The sequence below is a fragment of the Brugia malayi genome (genome assembly GCF_000002995.4).
Source record: "Brugia malayi strain FR3 genome assembly, contig: Bm_v4_ChrX_scaffold_001, whole genome shotgun sequence".
Lineage (NCBI taxonomy): Eukaryota > Metazoa > Nematoda > Chromadorea > Rhabditida > Onchocercidae > Brugia > Brugia malayi.
In genome coordinates this window covers 6,637,989-6,661,403 of record NW_025062479.1, presented here as the reverse complement: position 1 = coordinate 6,661,403, position 23,415 = coordinate 6,637,989, and the positions used below count along the sequence as shown (strand labels likewise).

Genomic DNA, 23,415 nt, shown 5'->3' with positions numbered 1-23,415 from the left:
GGTTGACAGTGAAGTAGAATGCTTACCTGCTTCTGAAGAATCTCCTTGGAACTGTCATTTTTCTTTATTGAGCCGTTCGTTTTAAGCTTCTGGATGCACCATCATTGCGAGAGTGCTGTTTTCGTCCTCTTCATTCATTATTACTAAAATTTATCGTTTCATTTAAGACTGAAAACACTCTTGTACATAGCAAAAAGAATTTTTTCGTATGAGGCATAGATGCTTAAACGTTTTGTCCGTGGTAAGTGCAGCATAGTACTATAACATCCCGATTACAGAATTGTTTTGCTTTGTTCTCGATTATGAGGAGGAACATAAATATGTTGAATGGTACAGAAACCGAAGCATACAAGATACTGGTCGCTTATGCAAAGCGAAGCATCGGAAAGCATTTTTAACAGGTTATCAAGGTGTAGGCACATTTTTGCAATGCCTTTCATCTTACTGAGTTGCAATTATTTTGTTCAATGTTAAAAACGCAAGTTACTTCATGGATATTATCCCGTCAACAATTCAGACGATGTTTACCAGTTTGGAACAGCAGACCAGTACAGGAGTCGAAAAAATAGAGGAATCATCAACCTGGACTGCGGACATTTACATAAAAATTTAGCATTCATTCCTAGATCATTTGAAAGGAAGTAGGAGAGGAAACGGAACAGAGGGCAGACATTCAGAAGAAATGCGGCGGGAAAAAATGAGGCGCAAATAGGTCAGTCTCGAGGCAGCAGTGAAAGACGATACTTCTCTCGTCTCCTTAACCTTGTACTTCTACTCTCCACGACAAATCAAATAGAAGTAACGGTTTCAAGAGAGCATGATAGAAGCTTACTATTCATCAGTTAATTGATGATCTCGATGATGACCAAGATTTTAAATGGCACCGTTAAATGTTTCGTTTTAGTTTTATATAAAAATGTCTGATTTTTTTGAGAAATATTTCCCACATAATGGAAGTTATAAAATAATGAGTCTAGTGCCCAATAATCTATTGCCCCTGATATCCCTACCTTTCTCTACTTCTCACAGATGACTCACTGATAGGCTGTAATTTCTTAAACAAAACATCTTCTCTCTGTTCCTTCTCCCGTGTTCCTTCCAATGAACCTCTGCCTCCAAGCACTTTTCAAATCAACTGATTCCACTGCGCAGGTTCAGAATCGCCTCTCCAGAGATAGTCTCGCAGTGCAACTACGTACAAACAGTACCACTAAATTGTTTCCGTTAAAAATTGTTGTCACCGACATCATTGACTGTTGTGTGGATGAATCAGTTTTGGTGGTGTTTGAGCGATGAGAACTACTGGGAGTGTGCATGGAAGGGGAAGAGGGGAAGGTAATGGAATAAGTGCCAAATATCTCTTTCGTGAAAATTGAAATGAAACAGATGCAAGATGTAAGGCGTTAGTATCCAGATACAGTAAGATTCATCCAGGAACTTCCAAGGCTTCTGGAAACATAAGCGTGCATTCGTTCACTTTCATTCGTGTTTTGGTTCTCCATAAACGATGTTTTTTCCAGTTTGTTGAGGACCACTGTACTCAACTTGTAATCTTATTCGCCTTGTCACCTGTCAGCAAAGAACGTAAGCATTTTTGTCGCGCAACATTGTAATTGTGAGCCACTGCTTCCCTTTGTATGCCACTGGTAAGCTGCTGAAGTACTTGGTATTGAAACTTCAGCTGAAATATAAGCATTATGAAAAGATTCATGTCATGAAAACATTACTCGAACGCATTAGATTGGTCAAAACTTCTCAGAGTAATTGAAAAATTCTCCATAACTCTTCCGGAGGTTACTAATAGAACTAACAAATCTTATTTCAGTTTTAATATATACCTACTTCTGGAGAAGTTTTACTTTAATGAGTTAAGTTGCTGTAATGCTATAGTTTACTTCATCCTTCCAGGGTGATTATGCAATTTGAATGAATGTGCATCAGATTTTGACTGGAGCCCTTAACCGTGGTGATGAGGTTTTCAGCGTTGGAGTGATCGATGGCCTTAGTTTTACGGTTTGTTATCTCTTGCTTCATTTTAATGTAAAATATGTGTAAATATTTATTTACTTGTGTTTTCGATATCTTGTCCATCAACAGGCGTGCGCAGTTGGTACGAATGTCGTGATATATTCATCTTCCTTCAAGCGTGTGCAAGTTATTACACCTGCAAGTTGTGACGAAGGTTTACTAGTGAAATGTGTATCAGCTTGCTGTGAAACTGGAAAGGTTTTTATTCCTCATCTTTTTTTTTTCTGGATGGTTAGCTGAAAATTCTGTTCAAGTGTTGCTCAAACATAAGTATTTGAATAAGATGAGATACTGTTTATAGTATCATCACTCAAAGACTACTTTGGTATTTTGTTAAAAATGTAGATCGTCTGAATTGGGTAAGTCAATGAATTGTTTGTATGAACACGTGGCGAATGTTGCATTCACTTTGTTCATCAGTGTAATATGAAATGAATTGCTTGCATTGTAGATTGTGGCAACTTATAGCAGTGTGGTACGCATTTATGAACCGATTATGCGAACGGAAGATGGGACTAATGTACATTCATTGTTGTTTTTCAACTTAAAATTGTTCAACTCATTTTTTTATTCCTTTAGGTTGTTTCTTCTAATAATCTGTTAAGTTTTTGATTTCCACCTCTAATATGGATTTGAAAATGTTTATAGGGTTTCACGTACCAGTGGATTGAAACATCTAATCTTCCCCTGAAGTACGCAGTGGATAAGATACAATGGAGTTTGCAAGGCTTGCGACTGTTGATATGTTGTGGTGATGTGCTTCACCTTTATCAAAATTTGCTTCTTTCTGCTGCTTTAGATGTTAAACTGGATACCGTAGCATTCGGAGTAGTTGAAGAGGTCATTCATATGATTTTTATTTTAAGCTGTGGATCCTGTACACACATTTATCAAAGTAACTAGTCTTTTTCAGGAAAATGAACCTGAAAATGAAAGAGTTTCGTCTTGGGATTGTGTTTGGTCGCAGAAATTAGCAGCAAAACCAAAGTTCATGGCTAGTTCGCCTGATGGAACTTATTTTGCTACCTGTGGTGTTTCAGATTGTCTGGTAAAGATATGGTTTCAGAGAGAAGGTAAATATTGACCAATATATGTCTTTTTTTTTTGTGCTTGAACTTCTCTGTCATGTTCTGTCGTGTTTTCACCGTAGTGTCACAAAGTTAAATTCAAGAAAAAATAGGTGGAAACTGTTACAATCCTCAGTCTTAGCTGCGGTATTTCCTAGAACAGAAGTAAGCATAGTGGATCTTTGTCAAGGTTATAATTTGTGAATGTTTTATTTGGAAATTGTTTGCTTTTCAGAATCTGATGGTGTAGAGAATAGTGAAAATGGTCTTTCATTTGGTTTCAGTTATGTGCAGCACCCTCAACCAGTTGCTGGTTTTGAATGGCGGAAAATTCCTCGTTATATGTCACGGTTATTTATCATACAACTGGTTTTTATTTGTTTTCAACATAATCTCTACTATAGTAAAGTGGGATCGTTGATTTCAAATGACTATTCCAGGCAATATGTTCAGAATGCTTTGCTCACCTGGTGTGGAGACAATACAGTTCGGATTTGGAAAGAATCTACTACCATATCTATTGACTTCCAGACTGTTATTAGTACAGCGGAGGTGATATGCATCGAAAAAAGTCTCACGGGAGAACGTTGCTCCAAAAAACATTCACTTCGAAGTACTCGGGCAAAAATCAAAACCTTTCTTAAGAAAATTATGTAAGTTAAAAGAATTTTTAACTTACATAATTTTCTAAATTTCTTCAGCTTTGTTAACGCTATGATTTTTGGGATCTATTACATATAGTGCTAGATATAGTGATTAATATATGAAGTAATGGAATGAAGAGCAGAAGATTCTGAAAATTAAATCTTTAAATACACTATTTTTAGGGAGAGAAAGGCACTTGCAGGTGAATTAATGCAGCCAACAAGATCATGTGTGTTCAGAAACGCTTCATTATGCGAGATTGCTTCAGGCAACCAGACTGACTCTAGTCCTGTATTTTATCTATGCACTACTATAAATGCTCAAAATGGTGTGTTTTTTGAAATATTCCCTAACATGAGGTGTTAATTCATGGGTGATACTATTTTTTTTTTTTTGAGTGTTACGTATTACAGATTGTCTTTTGGTTCCATCCTTGGGAACTTCCTCTGAACAAAGACCGTTTATGATTCACTGGTTAAACAATAAAGAGATTGTTTATGACACTGGCATTGAAAGAATTATGGTAGAAGCTCTGATCAGTGATTGTTCTGCACAACCGAATGAAATTGAAAATTCAATTAGAAGTACTGTTTTGTTCCTTTAATTTGATTAGGATCTTGATCTGTACAACAATAAATTCCATTTTTTAGAAAGTGTGCTGTCGATGCAAAATTTGTTCACTGAATCCTTACATAATATTGACGATGCTAAAGTGACATCAACTGGTTCTATGGACCATGAAGATGTATTCATGGACGGAACACTTGCCAGTAATTTCAACGATGCAACCGGAACTTTTTCTAATGTGTGTAAACACTTATATTTTAATCTCACGATATAGTAAAATGAAGATTTCAGAAATAATCTTTTTTTGCTTTGAGGATACTACATCATCGAAAGATCCTCTGGATTTAAAATTAAATATCCTTATACGAGAATGGAAAAAGTCTACTGACGTTTTGTTTGCTGTGCATCCTGTTGACGGCAGCTTGCTAACCTGGTAAAGATTTTGTTTTTTTCTCAATGATAAAACTTTGTTCCAAATATCTAGATCACGTTTTGAATTATGTTCAGAATTTTTCTACTCCCTCAAAATATTTTTACTTAACCTTTCTGTTCCAATATGTTAACGAAAAAATGGGGATTCAGTTCTTCTGAAGAACTGGGTGAAAATTACTTCGTTTTGCAGGACAGTCGAATGGCTTGATGACCCGTTGCGACAACCTGCCATTAGTTTCACTTCAAGGTTCCCATCTGCATTTTCACTTTCAGATGCGACGTCATTAAATCCTTCGCTGAGTGTGTATTACCCACACAATTTTCTTCATGAACAATTTGCTGAAAATTGCTCTTCGGATGGTAGGCCTTTTGCCGGCTAAATTTTTTTCATATAATATTTTTTTGTATTTTGTGTTTTCATATAATACAGTTAACATTACTTGATTTTTAAGGGGTTTCACAAATATTTGAACGGAGAAGTACAAATTTGCTCTATCTACTGACTCATCATAACAACGGATCTTTAAATTTGTGGAATTTGACATTTGAAGATAATGGCAAATTTAATACGGTTGTTAATATATCACATGCTTCAAGAATGTGTGGACACCGTTACAAAATTTCGCAGGTTCATATCATGGTATTTAAAATATGCTAAAGTTCTCACTTAACTGGAATCCCAGTATGTACAGTTAACGCTTCCTTTCGAATGTTCATTTCAATTACTGGAGGGTGAGACTCATTTCTAATTTCCGGATCGCCCGGGAGATGTTATTTGTTCTTTGTTTACTGCTTACTTGGTATACAGCAGACGAGGTGTTGTTACGCGTTGCCTGCGGAATACATTTTATGTTATGAGTTATGGTAGTTTGAAATGGAGAATTGTGAGATCGATACGGTGCTTCTGTAATATCACATTAAAGATCAAGCGGTCATAATATTATTGCAGTAGAAATTTTATTAATTTATTTTTCTTTTTTTTTTTTTTTTTTTTTTTTTTGGTTAGTACCACCTGTGTGTTCTCTTTGTTCATAGTTTACTGTTTAGGTCATTGCTCATCCGGTGCTTCCTCTTGCACTTACAACTAGCCATTACAATTACATAACACAGGACACTGAAGAATCGGGAAAGGCTGAACTGATATTATGGAAGATAAATCCTGTTGGGCCGCTATGTAAATGTGGTGGCGTTCGAGAATTGGCACGATTGACAAGCAATTCATCTGATGCGTTTACAGCCGTTACATGGTTGCCAGTGATTTTGTCAAGGTAATGAAATCTTTTTTTAAAGCAGTGCTGAAACTTCACAGTGCAAATTGCGACTCTGCTAGATTTATTAGTTTCTTCAGTTTTTGAATTCACAGTGTAAATATAAATATAAGTTATATATACATGCAGTTCATTGTTGGGGTGGTTGTCGACTTCACCTTGCTCCTCCTTTGTTGCTAACAGTTCTGGACATATCAACATTTACGAAGCTATCGTTGATGCTGCGGAATTTCTCACTGATATACATACTTCTGGAAGAAGAGATGTCTCTCATTTTGAAAGCAGGTTTCTTTTAATAGCTCTGGTTTCCTCGTTATTTGAATATTATATATATTGTTGATTTTAAATGTTTCTATTAAAAATAATACCTGTATGCAATAAGCAAATTTTCGCGATACTAGTCGCAGTAGATTTCCAAAGAAAAATATCAGTTTAAAATGCTTCATTAATGCTTGAAGTGAGAACTGATGAAAAGGGGGATGAGTTCCAAGTAAGTCGTATAATTCTTGGTTTGTTGGAGTAAATAATAGTAATTTAAAAAAGCAGTATTTTTCGTGATATTTGCGATGCCGTTTTTTTGCATGTGCGTAATGCTTTCGAATCTCTTCAAATAATAATTGTTGATTGGAAGGGATAAAAACCTAAGAAAAACGCGAAATGAAGGTGGTGAATTAAATTTTGTGGTAAGGCTTTTCTTTCAAAAAAAAAAAAATGATGTTATAATAAGTTGGGATTGAGCAAATGCATCACACTCTTTCACAATGTGGCATTGTGACCATTTCCAGTATTTAAGGCTTCGTGAATTCGTGGTATAATCCTATACAAAATGCGTTCTATCTTGCTGCACCAGTCGTAAGCGAAGTAAATCACAATAAAATTGCATAAATGAGATCACTGCAATAGGGTTGATGTGATCAACATTTGTAATAGGATTGAAAATGATCGTCATTTTGTAGCTGCTCGACCAGTGATGGAAAGACCTCTGACATCCGAAATAAAGAAAGTATGAAGAAAATGTGTAAAGTTGTTTCGACGCAGTCATCGACAAAGCCTGGTTGCATAATTTTGTTGTCGAGTATTAATGCTGCCTCGGTATTTTTTTTTCTCTCAGAATATTGCAATTTCTTAAAAATATTTCGCTCAAAATTCGTTCTTTGCTTTGCAGACGCATCACATTGTTTCACTATATGGCTTCTTATGCTTTCAATACTTCCATTAACGCTACTTTGTGTTTTACAGTTTTTAATATTTCCTATTGCAGTGTGCAGACAAAATTCTACTTATTCATGCTTTCAACGAACGTTTGCTAGTTGCCAAAGACGACGTTTCCGGTGCTACCGGTACTTCGCAAAATTTAGCTACTGAACAAACAAACATTAATCGTTGTTATTTGGTGTTATTTGAAAAAGAGAAAGATTCTTTTACAAGGTTTGCTTCTTCTAAAATTTGTTACCACCTCATAATCGTACAGGTGGTCTCACCATTTGAATATTCTAATTATATTCCAATATCTAATATGCATCATTTTCAGGTTACGTATGTGGTTGATTAATATTGCTGTTATTAATTTGGAAGATTTAGGTACGTTTTGCTTTGTGTAATGATCTATCTGGATAAGAAGATGATTCTAATCAAAGCAAATCTAAAACATTCTTGTTTGCAAAGCACTTTTTTTCTGCATTATAGAAAACCTGCTTGCAACGAATTCATCAGGTTTAATCAGTGTGAAAAACGGAAACGAGGATTCTTTGAACAAATTGCAGCTCAGTACTGATCTAGTTTACGATGATCATGTTGTACTGCCAGATGGTGTTTCTGTGAGCTCTCATTATTTTCCACTTAATTTACGTTACTGTGTTTTGAGAGAGAAGTAAACTTAATGATGTTCTATTGATCAAGTAAATATAAATTTTAATCCAAATTTTGTTTGGGTTATGGAAAGTTCGACATTCATCTAGCAGTTAACCGGCAGTTCTTTTACTGTCACATTCAAATTTTTTTTTGATATACTGAAATGGTTTGTAAAAGCCAACTTCAGGATTTAAAATCATGAAATGAAACAAAAATGAGCCATAGTGAGTGGTAATTATATATTAATGAAACCGCCAGCATTGCTTTTTAATGGGCTTTTGCTTAAGGTGATTTTGGTGGAGCCATCATCAGGTCATCTGCCGTCGTCAAATCTTTACCCCACATACAGGGCACCTTATCTTGTTCTTTTGGCATGCAGCGATGAAAATGTCCGATTTTATGAATGCTTGAGAATTACTGAAAGTAATGAATCAATTTGTTATAAATGGAAGATGTGGAGAATGATTAGCAATACCACGGATTCGAATATAGAGATGGACGGTGAAGATTTTTTTATTAGGAGACAAGCAATACTTTATTTTCTAATTCTCTTGGTGAGCTTCTCTTGAGAGGTTAATCAGAAATATTGTTTCTGTCATTAGTATACTTTTTAGGTCAAATATATTCGATATCAGCGGCTCACAGCAGTCGATTTGCTTGTGCCTATCTTCCCGAAGGCATGTCTTGTGCAACTTCATCGATAAGTAGCATTAAAGTTGGTGTGTTTGAATGTGAATCGTCGGGTGGTGTTGAATGGCTTCGTGAGGATACAATCACTGTTAGCCTTCGGCACAAAATGGGGTTTTTTTTTTTTTTTTTTTTAACATGATATCAGTTTATTTTTGGTCAATAAATTTTAACTGAGAGGAAAAAGTAATTTTGGATTCACGCTACTTCTGTTTTATGAACCTTGGAATCACAATAAAGTTGATGTTAATTGATGCAATTTCAGTAAGAACCTAGCCGAGAACTACCTCAGGGAATCAGACACAGCCATTTCAGGTTTCTTCATGTTCATTTGTTTTAATTATGAGCATTATACTGGTTAGAAGGAGAATTAAGTAGATATACCCGCTGGCTTTTAGAAATTATTGGAGGAGAGACAACTGCAAATTTCATAGGCAAGAAGCAAAGAGAAAAAAAATCTTACGGCAGCTTGTTATTTTTATTTACTGTTTCAGGATTTTGTACAGAGATGCCAGTTAATAATGTATGTCTGAAATGGGTTTCTGCTGAAAATGGTTCATATATTCTTACGGTGGCATTGGGTACATATATTTTTTTATATACCCAAGTATCCCAGGGTGCTGCACAAAGAAATATTGTAATGATGAAAGAACATGACACACATCGTCGAGGTCCTCTGAGAAAGGCTTCTTCACTTGCAAATCCGGAAACCGTATCAACTCGTTTGGTTAGTTTTGTAAAATTATTTGTGTTTAACAATAAAAAATCTGGATGTAATTTCCAACTTGTTTTTGCGTGTGGATTTTCAGAGAAAACTAAATTTGGCCATAGAATGTAGAATTGTTTTTAATTTAATTTTTAATGCTTTTCGCGCTTATGCGCTAGTATTATGTTGAATAATTATTTTGATTCCCATGTTTAAAAAAATGTTTGTGTTGCAGTGATGGGAAACAATATACAGTGTTGTTGATAAAGTAGATAAGAAAATTTTCTTTTTAAAGCAACGTAATATTACTAAAAGATCAACTGTTATGAAAACAAGACGGAAAAGATGCCAAATGTTTTTCATTTTTAGTTTATTGCTTTACGTGTTATTAAGAGGATATAGTCACTTTCTATGGAACAATTATTTGTATTGGTTAAAAATTGTTGACATTTCAAGATTTTCCAAATACGTTGAACATCTTTACATTTTTAAAAGATAATTTGCGAAATATTTATGTGATATTAATTGGACTTTCAGGTGCGGTGGCTTTGCATACGGTTTTTAGAGCTAGAATCAGCTGATGGTTTGCCACCGTTGCCAACAACATTAGGTTGGGTTCGTGATGGCTTATTAATTATCGGTATGCAAAGTGAAATGCGTTGTTATAATCAGTGGAATTTCCTAGCGGAGTTTCCTAAAAATGAAAAAGTGGCAGAAGTTACTAAAGATCTTTCTAGGTAGGTTTATATTAAGTCTTTTTAAATTTTTATAAATATTTTAGATCTTCCCGGTATTTAATAAGCTTAATGAATTGTTTTCAAAACTTAGTAAGAACTCTATTTTTTTTTCTAATACTATTTTCAGAGCTAAATCATCTAGCCATCTTGCGCTTGATGGTTTGAGTATCTCTTCACATTCTAGCTTGGATCAGTTATTAAAGAAGTCTAAGCAAGATTCCGTCTCTTTGAACAAGCAGAAACTGTACAAGGATTTGCTACAGAGGTTTTCTCTTTTTTTTCATCTCATCGGTTGCACTCTTTCTTATTCAATCACTTAATTATTTGTCACTTTCAAGGATGTATTCGGCACCTTATGATTTGCAAACATTGCTTCTGAAAGACGTGCATGTACTTGAAGCTATTAGCGAAGAAGGTTTATTCGAAGCTGCGCGTTTGGCAAGTCCCATTTTGCCGCAGTATCATCCAAAGTTGCTTATTGAGCTACTTAATTCTGGTAGGACACATGTGGTCAAAGCAATATTATTGCATGTTCTGAAAAGTTTAAAGGTAATGTTTCAGTTTTATGTATGAAATATATATGCTTCAGATTAGGTCGTATTATAGCACAACAATAATAGCTTATGTTTTCATTTGCAGCAGTTAAATGTTTCAATACCAAATCCGTTGTCACGAGCTTCTTCAATACGTAAAATGTCACTTACAAGTGGAGACTTGAAAATGGAAGGTTCTGGACAAGATGCAACCCGAGGACTTTCTGATACCTTTGATGACTCAAATTTGGAATATGATGAGCTTGACGGCATTCCACCATTACCGCTTTATCTCCTTTTATCTGCTGGTGATCCGTTTTCAGTGGCCAAAGTGAAAACATCTGAAATACCACAAGTAATTTGTAGTTGTCACTTACTGGATAAGATACAGATTTGGAATTCTCGTAGAATCTATAGAATAGGTACTATTTAAACAGTCTTCAGTTCATTTTTAATAAATCTTTTAAGGATGATAATCTAGATGGTTCATTAGATATGGATAGTGAACCGAAAAAATCACGTCAAAACTCATTTTCTATGGATAGTGCACATGCAGTTTTTGTTTCAACAAGCTTTACCGCAAGACACAATCGTTTATTGACAGAATTTCTTACTCATACTCATTTACCGGGTAAACATTTTTTCTGCTACTTATTTGCATACGTCCTTGTTAATACCAAGCTTTTCAAGAATAAAAAGTAATTTCAGGTTTGTCAAGTGTTGATCAAATGCACCTCCTGGCAGTTGCGGATACATTAAGTCATTTCTCATCGGATATCACGGATAAATCGATGCAAGCAAACGCAGGTATGTGACTATGCTTATTTTACGGGAACAATTCTGATTTTGCAAAATGATGTACGATAAAATATGTATTTACAGCTTTTCAAATAACTCAGACGCGGATCATGAGCGATGCAACAAGTGGATATGCTACACCTATTGTTGGATTTGAAACTATTGACGAGTGTGGATTAAGATATTTGATGGCCATGAAACAACACGAGTATTTGTTATTGTGTCTACCGCTGCAACAAAAGCATAGCCTTCGTTCAAGGTTTGAAAATTGATATCTCTTTAGTGATTTAAACGTGATAAAATGAAACCAATAAAAGTGTATAGTTCTAATTTCTGTTGCAATGCCTTTTTTCTAAATATTTTAATTTTTAGTGACCTCATTATTTCAGAGGACTTTCACCATCGCAGATTATTTGGGCTTTGCATTCTGAAACAGAGACTGAATTGTTGAATGCAATTCCATGTCTGCAGAAGCCCACTTTGTCATGGGAAGAATTGCGAGCTTTAGGAGTTGCTTGGTGGTTAAAAAGCACTGCGTCACTGCGTGCAATCATTGAAAAAGTTGGTTTTTTTTTTTTTTTTTTTTTTTTTTTTAAAGAAAAAGATTATTTTTTGTTTTGTCTTATTCTTCAAATTACAGCTAGCAAAAGCAGCTTTTCAAAAGAATCAAGATCCACTGGATGCATGCCTTTATTATCTCTTGCTGAAGAAGAAAAATCTATTAGCTCATTTGTTCAAGGTTGTTTTCCTTGCTACCATCTTAATAGACATGAATTTCACTCACCTTCATATACTGTTCTGTTTATAGACCGTTAAGGACAATAGAATGTTGGATTTCTTCACGCACGATTTCAATGAAGAAAGATGGAAGAAAGCAGCACTAAAGAACGCTTTTGTGCTGATGGGGAAGCAGCGATTTCAACATGCCGCTGCATTCTTCTTATTAGCTGGATCAGTTAAAGATGCCATACAGGTTTGAGTTCTTATTACTTCCTTTTGATTATAATAATTTCTACATTTTGATTTGTTTAATTTCTGTTTGTTTTGCTTTTTTTCTTTTTCAGATAGTATTGAAGAAGCTACAAGATTTGCAACTTGCAATAATTATAGTTCGTCTTTGTGAAAGAGAGTGCGAAGAGCAGGGTAATTTACTTGGGGATTTGCTTTGTAAAGAAATTTTCGGTATGGAAATTACGGATGTAAAAGATTTTGATGTCACACCTGGAGCAAACCGGTATGTTTTACTGCTTTATATATATAATTCTGTTTTTGAAAATTTTTGGTTGGTCAGCTTATATGTCACAACGCTTTAATAATACATTTTTGACAGAAATCCTTTCGTACGTTCAATGGCTTACTGGCATCTAAAGGAATACGTTCGAGCAGCAAACACTTTGGTTGATGAAGCAGGTTGTGTTCATTTGGATGCTTCAATGGAGTATTCCTTACCAGATATATTCAACTTCTATTCATTTATACGCATCCACCACTTAGTTATTCGACAAAGGCTTATAAATGCTGGGATTCAGGTACGGAAAGTCACTTTTTATTGGTTTTGTCAGTTTTATTCTAGATAAGCTGAAAGGAACCAATTTTCTCTCTTATAAATCGCCGTTATTTATAGGTAAGTTCGACTGAAAAGTTCTTGGCAGTTGTAAAGCATCTTTCATCAGTTATTACACCGTCTGAGCGAAGATTGTATTTCCGAACTGCAAGCGTTCATATGGCATCAGGATGTCCCTTACTTGCACTTGATGTATTAGCGCGTTTGCCAAAAAATCTCACTGTAGTAGAATCGGTATCTCTGTCACCCGAAATTAATAAACACGTTGTAAGAGTTTGACATTCATTTCTTTATTTGACATAGCTGGTTTTAATTGAACTTGGAAATACCGAGATATAACAAAATTATTTTTATTTTATTTAATATGGACAAATTACTTTTCTGAAATTTCGATTTACAAAAGGTAAAGATTTAAATATTTAAAAATATGTTGAAAATTGAATGTTTTAAACATGTGTCATTATAATTGTCGATTTCATCGGAAGTTTTTTTTTATTGCTGGAAGTCCACTGACATTCCTGCAAATCTGATGAGTGCTGTAAAATTGCTTAATTTGGCTTTCATTTTTTTATCATGTTATCCAAGTTGAAATTTTTCTAGAGACTAAAGTTGTCAGAAAATGATTCGTGGGATAATCAGTCAAATACCATCGACTGGAGTGTACCAGTATCATCTGCTCATACAGTTGAATTAAATGCGCAATTAAATGACTTGAAAACAGAAGATGAAGGTGTGGTACAAAAGGAAAACATGGCAGAAGTTATTTCGGACGTTTCTAATAGAGTACGTTATGCAAAAGATTGCATTGTTTTCTTAGTTTCCAAAGTTACAATTCATTTTAATTTTGCCTTCAGATTTTACTACAGTACCGGATTATTAGTAACCATTTTAGGCAAGTGAGAGTGATGCGACACTAGATGTCATTGCGCAGCATATGAAGTTCACTGCGTCATTACGACTTCTTCTTGAAGAGTTATCTACTCTTGCAAGCGCTTTCGAGGTAGATGGCGGACAGCTAAGATTTCAAGTAAGTTTATTGTTAAAGTTCGTACCATTTGATACTTTCTTTTTGCTTTACATAAAACTACTGTAGCTTTGAGGTGTTTTACTGAATTTTTTAGTTACTTAATTGGTTGGAGGCAGGCGTAAGTGTGCTGCAGAAGATATGTGGTTATCGTAATGATTGTAATAGCTTGAAGCTTGATATTACTGAGAATGAAGAATTCAACGATAATGTAATGTAATGTTTTGAATTCTTTTTTTCTCCGTAAACAGTTAATATTTCAGTAAAGCCTTCTCCCCGTATTGTTTTACGTTGTTTCGTATTGCACATTTCCGGTATGTTCTCCAAACATGCTTATTTAAGCTAATCTGTATCTTTTTTATTTTCTAATAAACTCTTACTACCATTTAATCGTATTCTGGGATATAAAATTGGTTTTTAAGAAAAAGTACATTTTTTGAAAAGAAATTTTGTAGTAGTAGTATGATACTTCACAAGACTGTTCATATGGATAGAGAAGAGATATCAACTCGGTTTCACCACGTATTAAATCGTCGATGGTGGTTACGTACTAATCAGAAATTGGTGCATACTTTTATATCTTACTGCATTTTGCATAATTCGCAGAGTCATCGCTTAACTGCTGCGTTGATGGAATTTCTTTTATTACAAATGGAAGTACAGCAAGATTGTGGACCATCGAAGCTCTTCGTTAGTGGTAAATTTTTAATTAAATGAAATATAATGATTGTTTTCTGCTGTATTTTTCGCATCGCATCGTTTTGTTCTAATTGTGGTTTTTTGTTTTTCAGTTGTAATTTTTTTGTGACTTCTAACTCACACATTTTTCACTCCGTCCGTTAAGTCCTACAAAATGATTTTTAATGGGAGATATTTATAAATATCGATATTATCTATGGTTTTGCAGAATCTTTACCAGCACATTCGTTTCCGCTTTTTGTTGCATCAGTTTCACAACGGGAAATGTTTGCTCCATCTCCACTCAGTTTTATCAAAAGGCTGTGTTCTGATATTTTGCTTTCACTTGTCGATCTTTCTGAGCCTCCGCAAATCGAGAGTTCTTTGACTAAAGTTAGTCTTTCAAATCTTTTAAACGAAACTAGGACTAAAAGGCTACGGAACATTTACTGATCTCCTGTGCTACTGTCAATTTATTTCTTTTAAACGGGAAAATGGCATTTTCAATTAGAAATTCTCTTTTGCAAACTTCTTTAGGGATATAAATGAAAGGATGACGTTTTTCTTGCAGCAAGAAATAGCTATTCATTACTTTATTCACCATGCTTACTACAGTTCTTCATCGATTGTACTCTACAATTTCATCATTAAGTTCATTTTTTTTTAAATCTTTATTCATAAGTCGTTATTTTCAGATCTATAAAGTATATAGCTTATGTCAGGGATTATCTTCATGCTTATACCAATCACTTTGCAATGTCGGTAATATTTGTGAAAGCAGTCACGGGTATGGTCAAAATGTATTTGCACTCTCTAGAGAGTGAAACAAAGTCACCAGAGATGACTCGTTAGAGGTCATCTCTAGATTTTAATGAATTATTTTAAAAGGAATATATTCCAAGAAAACATTGTAAGAAATAGATTATTTTATGCCCGTGTGAGTTCTTCAGAGCTTTGGCGAGGTTACCAGGAGTAGCTGCAGCAAACGAAGATTTGCAAGTGACGACATTGCCTTCGAAATGGCCAGGAGTGGATAATTTACTGATTATTTTAAGCCGAGAAAAAAATGAAGAAACTCCACAACTTCGACTACTTGTGCTTGAAACTTACATTGCAGTAAGCTTTCATAATGTGGAACAGAATTTTTGTGCTTAATTAATTTTAACCATTCAAAAGAAAGGTTTACCTACATGTTTTATTTAAAACTTTTTTTTTTGGACTCTTCATCAATATCAGAAATAATATCGAAAGCTTCTGTTTCCTTACTAAGATAATTCACTGATAAACTATAACTGCTTTATGCAATGAGAAAGCAAAACATTTTCAGGTCTTTGCATCTCTTTTCACGTATGCACTTGCTACTTATGATGCTAGATGGTTATTGCGATTAACAGCTCGTAATATTGGTGCGAAAGAATTTGGCATTTTGTTTGGTGGAGGAGGAGGAAAAATGCAAAAAGTAGCTCCCTCAAAAACTTCTGGTAAGTAGTTTTGTATCTTTTTTTATACTTTAGAAAAAAGGTTTTATAGCACTTCAATTTAGGCTCACTCTTGAAATGGACGACTACAGTGCCAAGTTGTTTTTCTTCCAACCAAACTCATATAAAACCTGACAAAAATTATCTCTCAGCAGATTCTTCGTCATTTCGAGCTAATTGCAACACTGAGGTGATTGGAGTTGAAGCAGCGATTTCATCTTCCGTCGGTTTTTCAGTAAATAATTCGAGATCTTTAGAAGAACATGTTTCCTTTGAGTGGATACCACCTAAGAAAAGTATGGTGCAGTTTTTTGCTGAAAAGGTATCTTTATCGGTCATCTTAACAAAAGTTTTTTCGAGTTTTTTTTTTTTTTTTTTTTTATAGAATTTCTAATGATTCGTCATTTTATACGAATTCTAGGACGTAATCGGGATCCAGAGCCTAATCTAGAGTTTATCTTGTTGAATCCTGTTTGTGATTGCTTTGTTCTAGCCAGATTTACCTGAAATCCTCAATGAGTGTTATGATTCGGACGAAGAGCATCATGAATCAGTAATTGAATTAGAAGAAGAACTACACAAAAAACAGCACATTGATTCAGAAGGATTTGCTTGGTGGCTTTTACGTCTAGCTTTGACCCATCAGCAGTTGTATCGAATGAAATCCTTTTTGCAACTTGCTGGCTTAGAATATTCAGGTACTTTAGTCTGTTATTTTATGAACATTTTTCATTTTTTGCTTCGCTAATCTCAGCATAAAATTTCTAGAACTGCCAGCCTTATCGCCTCGTGCAAATGCTGTCTTCAAACTTATCGAGAATTGGGCGAAACAACTTGAAGACCACTTGTGTGCAATGTTTGATGGATGCCCGTCTGACTTGCTTCCAGACTTATCTATTAGAAAAGATGATAACGGTGCAGTTATTCATCATTTGACTGTTTTAATAGAACAGGTTTACTACACTACTCAAAATTCATCAAGGGAAAACAAATGAAGTTCATGAATGCTTACTGATTATTTATGGATTTAAAAACTTTTTAAGAAAATGCATTCATTAGTTCATGTCTATCTCTCCGTTTGTTTTTAAATTTCTTGATATTTGATACATTTTATTTTTGCGAATATGTTCCTGTTCGTTTACAAGATATTCAGTCGCTCCATGAAAGCATTAGTGAACTTAATATATTTTAGAATCACCTCTGAATAAATACGCTGTCTTAATGGAAACAAATAATACACCTTTCGAATATGCAGATCTATCCGTATTGCCGGTAAAAAGAATCTGGCTTTATCTGATTCGTCAGGATCATATTTTGCCCCTTTTCATTAAGCATATATTTGGCTTCGCCGATCAGCAGGTCATTATTGTAATCACTTTGATTTGTTGAATTTTGAATAAATTCTGAACCATTTCTGATTTTACAGAGTTATATGTTCCCTTACTGCATTTTAATGTTTAGAACGAGAGTTTTCTTCGGGAAGGTGTAGGCGAGTTGGAAAGCAGTGATGCCGTAAATGTGTTCAAAATTGTGCAGCGAGAGCATGAGCCAATAGCAGCATTTTGTTGCAGTGAGGTTGGTGATTAATTCTTGGTGTATCAGTTAGCTTATCACTTTTGCTTTAAAATACAGCAAGACACACGTTGATTCAGTGATAAGGTCATGAGACTTCATTATTTTTCGTTTTTATTAAAATAAAATAAAAGGAATTTGTAACTGTTTTCTGATTCTTATATGCTGTGTTGATGCTTAATGCTAATATGAGTTCCTTATGGACTGTTTTGTTACACTTCGTGTTTTACCTGTTTTTTACATGAGGGAATAATGCGCTGTTTTATTTTGTTTGCAGGTGAGACATGGTTGGTTAGTAGTTTCAAATACACGAGAATTACAAGAAATGGATATTACGGCGTTGCTTAACGATGCGAAAAATTTAAAACTTTCTGCTTGGTTGTTTAATCGAACAGAACTTGATGTTGCACTTGATGGAACAAAAAGGGATGTGTTTAAGGTATACGTCTATAGCTTATCTGGTTTCTTTTTATGAGTAGTGTTTGATGGTTAACTCGATTTTCTTTTTCCTCATAAATCCCTTATCATAGTTTACGATTCTAGATTCTAGTTCAGTTGTGAATTTCTTGATTTGCAAATTAGCATATTTTGTTCGTCGTGTTTACTCTGTTGACATCGTTCAGTGGATTGTTTTCGTGGTTTATATAGGTAGGATAGCGATTGAAACTGCCCATGCTTTCAATAAAAAAAAAGAAACGAAGTCACGAATTTTAAGGATTTTAGAAGCAAATTACTGCGGACAGGACTATTATGCATTGAAGTTTTTCTCCAGAATATGACACTTGAAAATGTTGCACTCTTCAGAAAATGATCCTTCATTTCTGTGTAATTGTGATGATGAGATTTGCAGGATAACGATGATTATCAATTAATAACTGAAAATGGACAACAAACCACTTCCGTAAATACAGTAAGCACTTCTGTTTGTTGTTAGTGCTATTCTTTTTTTTTTCCCAAAAGCAAAGTATGCTGAAGCTTGTGTTTATAGATTCTCCTTCATTTATTTGACTTAATCATATAATTTACTTTCATTTTTTGATATACAGATGACTCCATTTATTGTTGATAGAAGCCGAAAGGCTCTGATAAAGGTATGTGCATTATAAAATGTTTTGGATTTTGTGTGGCATAGGTTTGTGTTGGATGTTGATTTTGTCATTGACTTTTTCAACTTTTACTAAAGTCTTCATGTATGGTGCAAATATGAAAACTGCATTAGGAAAAGGTAACAACTTGTGTTGAACGTGTATAAATGCATGCATTTTTGTTTATTTGATTGTGAGCATTATGCTATTATGATGAGCCTTTTTATCACTGGATCCAATTTCTGCAGATGTATAAAAGACAAGTTAATGGAATACGGAGGCTTGATTCTCACCCAACAATGCCTTATTGTACGTTTATTTCTTCTGAATATTTTACTAAATCCTATTTGAATGCACTAGGATTAAATTAAGGCACAATATCTTTAATTATTCGTCATGTGTCAGTCATTTGTGTTGACAATTTTCTTTTTATTTGTAGACATCAACTTAATCTTGAAGCATTGGAAGAAACAGTGGTTTTTCGATAATAGATTTTCATGTTATTCTTTTGCAGATGTAAGTGGATCGTCGGATGGCTCAATACGATTATGGGAGTGGGGTGTTGGGCAGCCTGTTTTTACACCTCGAATAGCTGGACAATATGCCAAAGTTTGTTTCCTTTTCTTTTGGTTCCAAAGATTTGTTTAAATTGTGGCTATGAATTTTTGGGAACTTTTTCTTTATAACAGGTCACGAAAGTGTTGTTTTCCTGTAATGGAAGCAAATTTGCATCTGTTGACAACGATGGAATATTATGTTTGTGGCAGACAACTCCAGGATTGCCAGTGAAGAAGCCGTTTTTTGTGAGTTTTTTTATTGCTGATAATACAGTAGCGCACCAAATATAGCTGGAGTAGTTTTCATTATTTCAGAATCAGAAATGTCATTCTAAATCTGCAGCAGATGTTCGATTTCTGGGTTCCGCTTCTTCTGTTTTGGTTACTGCTGGTCTAAGTTTATCAGACGAAAACATTAGTCTTTGGGACACCCTTATGCCACAGTCAAAAGCACTAATCCATTCATGGACAGCACACCCTGAAGGGGCAACTTCTGTGATCTATTTGTCATCATGTCAGGTTCTCAATTTTTTTTTTTTTCTTTGGTTGTGACGGTGGAATTTTATGAAAAAAAGGGTAGATAAAAGGGAGATATCAGGAAAGTTGTGCTCGTATGTTACAAACTTATTCTTCATGATAGTTTCCTCCGGGGTAAAACTGCCTACTATATTTTAAAAAATAATCGTATTTGAACGATTTTTAGACTATAGTATCTGGTGGACGACATGGAGAATTGTGTGTATGGGATGTTCGACAACGTCGATTACGTAGTACCGTGAAATGTTTCGAAAATTCTTCTGTCAAATGTCTTGCGTGCGATCCATTTCAGCAGATCATTGTTGCTGGGTCGAATGATGGGGATATAAAGGTTACTGATTTTTCATGAGGAAATTTTTGACAGATTTGAAAAAACAATGAATTTCATCAAAGGTACTTGATATATATGGAAGGTGTGCATTTTCCATTTAACATTTTCAATCATTGACCGACTTTTTCTCGGTGGTGATTTTCTGATATTCATTTTTTGATTTAGCTGTGCTCTTTATTTTAAATTCGATTAATAAGGACATATGCAATAGGTCTGGAATACTGATCTTGTGCCGAACCTTGTGGCTTCGCTTGACGGTGAACATGTTGCTCGAGGAGGATTCAGCTTGCGTCAGGTGGCTTCAGTAGTACAAGGGGTGCAGCAACTCTATGTTGATCCAGAAGTTCGTCTTTTTTCATGTGGTGCCGACTGTTCACTAAAAATACGTTCTTTACATGCTGTAACTTGAATAATAAGAAAAAGAGTGCCCAGCAATAAACATGGAATATTGTTTGATAACGTAGGTTGTGAAAAGCATCATTTCTGCTTTATGAATTGAAAAATAAATTTCCCTTCCCCAAAAAAAATGACTGATCGTATTATTATGTGGTACGGTGTTATGTGCGGAAGCCTATCTGAATTAGTTTCCATAGCTTTAGTATAAAATCGCAGCTTAAACTTATTTGCTGGCTCTAGCATACTCATAACGAAGTAATGTTGATGTTCAGCAAGTAATATAAAAGTGTTCGGGAAAATGCTGTCTGCGGTTTTTCTTCCAAGTTTTGATGAATTGCATAGCAGTGTCTTCTTTGTTCATGTTTTATAATAATGGTGGCATTACACAATATCTGTGTGTGCTTTCGATTTTGTAATAGTTGTGAAATGTTTTAACGTAAATACGTAGTAATTTGTCGTTCTCGTTAATACCGTTAGCTATCATTTGTAATAGCTCTATTGATGATGTAAGTTTGTCTTCATGAATTTTGCTTCTAAATTGGTGTATGAAACAAAGTGCTTGTATTTTCTTTGTATATGTGTACGTTTGTGCTTTGTTAATAACCATTTCAGGATATAACGCACCATATGTATTTTTACAATTCATTAACTTATTCTTTTCATTGTCATCCCGCTGTAAGTGGCTGTGTACTAAGACTTTTAAAAAAAATTGTAATGTTGTAGCTTCCTAATCAATTTATGTTTCCTTACATTGTTTTCGCAGTAAATTTTCCATAGCATTGAATATTGTTGTTTTGTACAGAACCAAAGTTTCCCATTTAAGATTAACTAAGAGAATTAACAACTAAGGAAGGATTAACTTAATACGTGCGCAAAATCGTCTGTAGTCATGAGATAGTTAATTGCATAGCAGTTAGCAGTGTTTCCTTTTAAACGATACTTTTTTTACCACTCTAGCAACCGTGCGAATGTCTATTTGAGCTTGTGGTTAAAACCTGTGATACAGAATTCGCTGCGTACCTTTTCCTGTTTGTAAGCAGAAGGATAAACCGCGCATATTGGAAAAGCTGTGGTGTTTTGACTGATTACCATATGCATTCATAATGATTACGAGTACTGTAACACGCCCGCTAAGTGTTGTGGATATTGCAGTAAATTAATGTGTTATTGGACTGTGTTCTCGAGAATCCTTACTAAAGTGTTTAACAGCGGTCATGTGAGCATCAGATGCAGTTTACCTTATGGGGAGATGTTATTCAAGGCTTAGACGTAATGCGGCAAGTAGGGTTAAATCCCTTCTTGAAAGTTATTGACATAAGATTAGCGCCAACACTATATTTCCTATAAATACACTACAATGAAATGTTCAAGAAAGCTCGAGCATAAACAACATACCTTCCAGGACAAAACTCCTTGCTGACGCGGTGTTTTATCTAATTATCTACTTGTTTAGCTGTTTTTATTGCGTGTATGTGATATACAGCACGTGTTGGGAAGATGGATGATCCAAGTGAACGAACTTGCTATGTGTGCAGCCTTCATGAAAACATCACGGAGGGACTTTTGAAGGAGCTGTTCTGTCAGGTATGTTTGTAACTTTTACTATTTATTAATTATGCGGAATCAGATTATGTGATATGTTGAAGCTGTCATTGTGTATTGATTTGGTCGATATTAATCCTAAAATTAATTGTAAAAAAGCTATTTTTAAGGTGGGGCCACTCGACACAATCATTCTGCGTACGAGCAGTAGTCGTGACTGTAGTGCAACACATCGTTATGCATTGATCGTATTCAGGCATGAAGTGAGTGTCCCATTTGCATGTGAAATGCTTGATCGAATTGAGCTTTTTAACAAACAAATTTCGGTTCGACCTAAGCAGGGCACTCAGCAGGTAAGCCTTCTACTTTCTTAAAATGAACAGAGTATCTCTATTTTGATGTTGTATAGTATGTGAAAGTATAGGTATCGTGAATGTAAATTGTAAGGGTCATTGACAATCTTCAGGCTGTACAGTACTGGACCAACACTTCTGTCCCTGCATTTCATAATTCGGTTTCTTATCCTCTGATGCCACGAAAATATGCAAACAGTGGATTATCTGATCCATGCAGACGCAGACAAAATGAAAATGAAGAGTATTATGTTTAAAACGCACCGAGAAGATAAATCTGGTGTTCTACGTTAAGGTTGGATGGAGATATATTAGAAATAACGATTTCTTGAATATGAAAGAATTGTGGGCATTTATTTGTCTGTAGAAATAATATACGTCTCCATCAAAATTACACGTTTTACTTGACTATTCCATACTTACTTTTCGTGACATCTTCGTATTTTCAGTTTAGAATCGTTGGGCAGATGTTGTCGCATTGTAAATTATATTCACTAATAAAACTTCAGTGCTTATATAGTTTTGCATTCCTATAAGAATAAGACCGACGATTAAAAACTAACAAAGCCTTTGTTGTCTAATTCAGTAGATAGTTTGAATTACATGTGTAGCAGTTGCAGACGAGCTCTGCCTATATCTTATTTTGTCATTAATATTAAGACTTTAGTTATTAATGAATAATGAAGTGTCGTGTTAGAAAAGATGCTCTTAGTTCTCCTGAATGATATGGTAGAATATAAAAGTCACTGATGAGGTGAGCTGCTATGAGGAAATTGAACTTTTTGAAAAGACACTCGAATAGTCCTTTATTTCGCAGCAATATCCTGGGATTTGTTTTCTGCATCATATTAACAACTGAAGCATGCTCCAAAGGTTACGCTACTGTGAAATATATATGTGAAATTTTGCTTTGAAAGCTTTTTTTCCTGCTGAGAGCTCATATTATTGCTTCAGTTACTCATATGCAACGTTAGGATAC

General features: G+C 34.7%; 2 protein-coding genes across 5 annotated transcripts; both read left to right on the top strand.

The window, feature by feature from the left end:
• Window positions 1–1,926: 1,926 nt before the first annotated feature.
• On the top strand, window positions 1,927–20,554 carry Bma-rbc-1 (Uncharacterized protein; the record flags this gene model as incomplete). Of its 4 annotated transcripts, none has more annotated exons than XM_043073887.1 (58): window positions 1,927–2,013; window positions 2,098–2,226; window positions 2,480–2,548; window positions 2,677–2,868; window positions 2,942–3,101; window positions 3,331–3,445; window positions 3,536–3,748; window positions 3,923–4,068; window positions 4,154–4,324; window positions 4,391–4,545; window positions 4,622–4,740; window positions 4,930–5,099; window positions 5,192–5,367; window positions 5,787–6,007; window positions 6,137–6,292; window positions 6,964–7,099; window positions 7,269–7,435; window positions 7,539–7,588; window positions 7,694–7,824; window positions 8,146–8,359; window positions 8,473–8,659; window positions 8,811–8,860; window positions 9,040–9,272; window positions 9,789–9,988; window positions 10,116–10,253; window positions 10,327–10,537; window positions 10,628–10,876; window positions 10,990–11,152; window positions 11,230–11,328; window positions 11,404–11,578; window positions 11,709–11,880; window positions 11,960–12,058; window positions 12,128–12,292; window positions 12,384–12,553; window positions 12,650–12,848; window positions 12,944–13,150; window positions 13,484–13,666; window positions 13,776–13,910; window positions 14,005–14,123; window positions 14,363–14,604; window positions 14,815–14,978; window positions 15,281–15,372; window positions 15,536–15,701; window positions 15,913–16,066; window positions 16,219–16,385; window positions 16,557–16,761; window positions 16,832–16,978; window positions 17,256–17,422; window positions 17,525–17,638; window positions 17,913–18,074; window positions 18,486–18,545; window positions 18,682–18,726; window positions 18,969–19,029; window positions 19,235–19,329; window positions 19,410–19,523; window positions 19,593–19,796; window positions 19,981–20,145; window positions 20,357–20,554. In XM_043073887.1, the coding sequence occupies 58 exons, from the start codon at window positions 1,927–1,929 to the stop codon at window positions 20,552–20,554; spliced, it is 8,853 nt and encodes a 2,950-aa protein (XP_042929821.1). The 4 variants fall into 4 exon arrangements, with proteins under 4 accessions (XP_042929821.1, XP_042929822.1, XP_042929820.1 ...); XM_043073888.1 differs by having other exon boundaries at window positions 16,216–16,385; XM_043073886.1 differs by having other exon boundaries at window positions 16,129–16,385.
• Window positions 20,555–22,038: 1,484 nt separating this feature from the next.
• On the top strand, window positions 22,039–22,693 carry Bma-rbm-7 (uncharacterized protein; the record flags this gene model as incomplete). Its single annotated transcript, XM_001899098.1, has 3 exons — window positions 22,039–22,125; window positions 22,254–22,436; window positions 22,550–22,693. The coding sequence occupies 3 exons, from the start codon at window positions 22,039–22,041 to the stop codon at window positions 22,691–22,693; spliced, it is 414 nt and encodes a 137-aa protein (XP_001899133.1).
• Window positions 22,694–23,415: the final 722 nt, after the last annotated feature.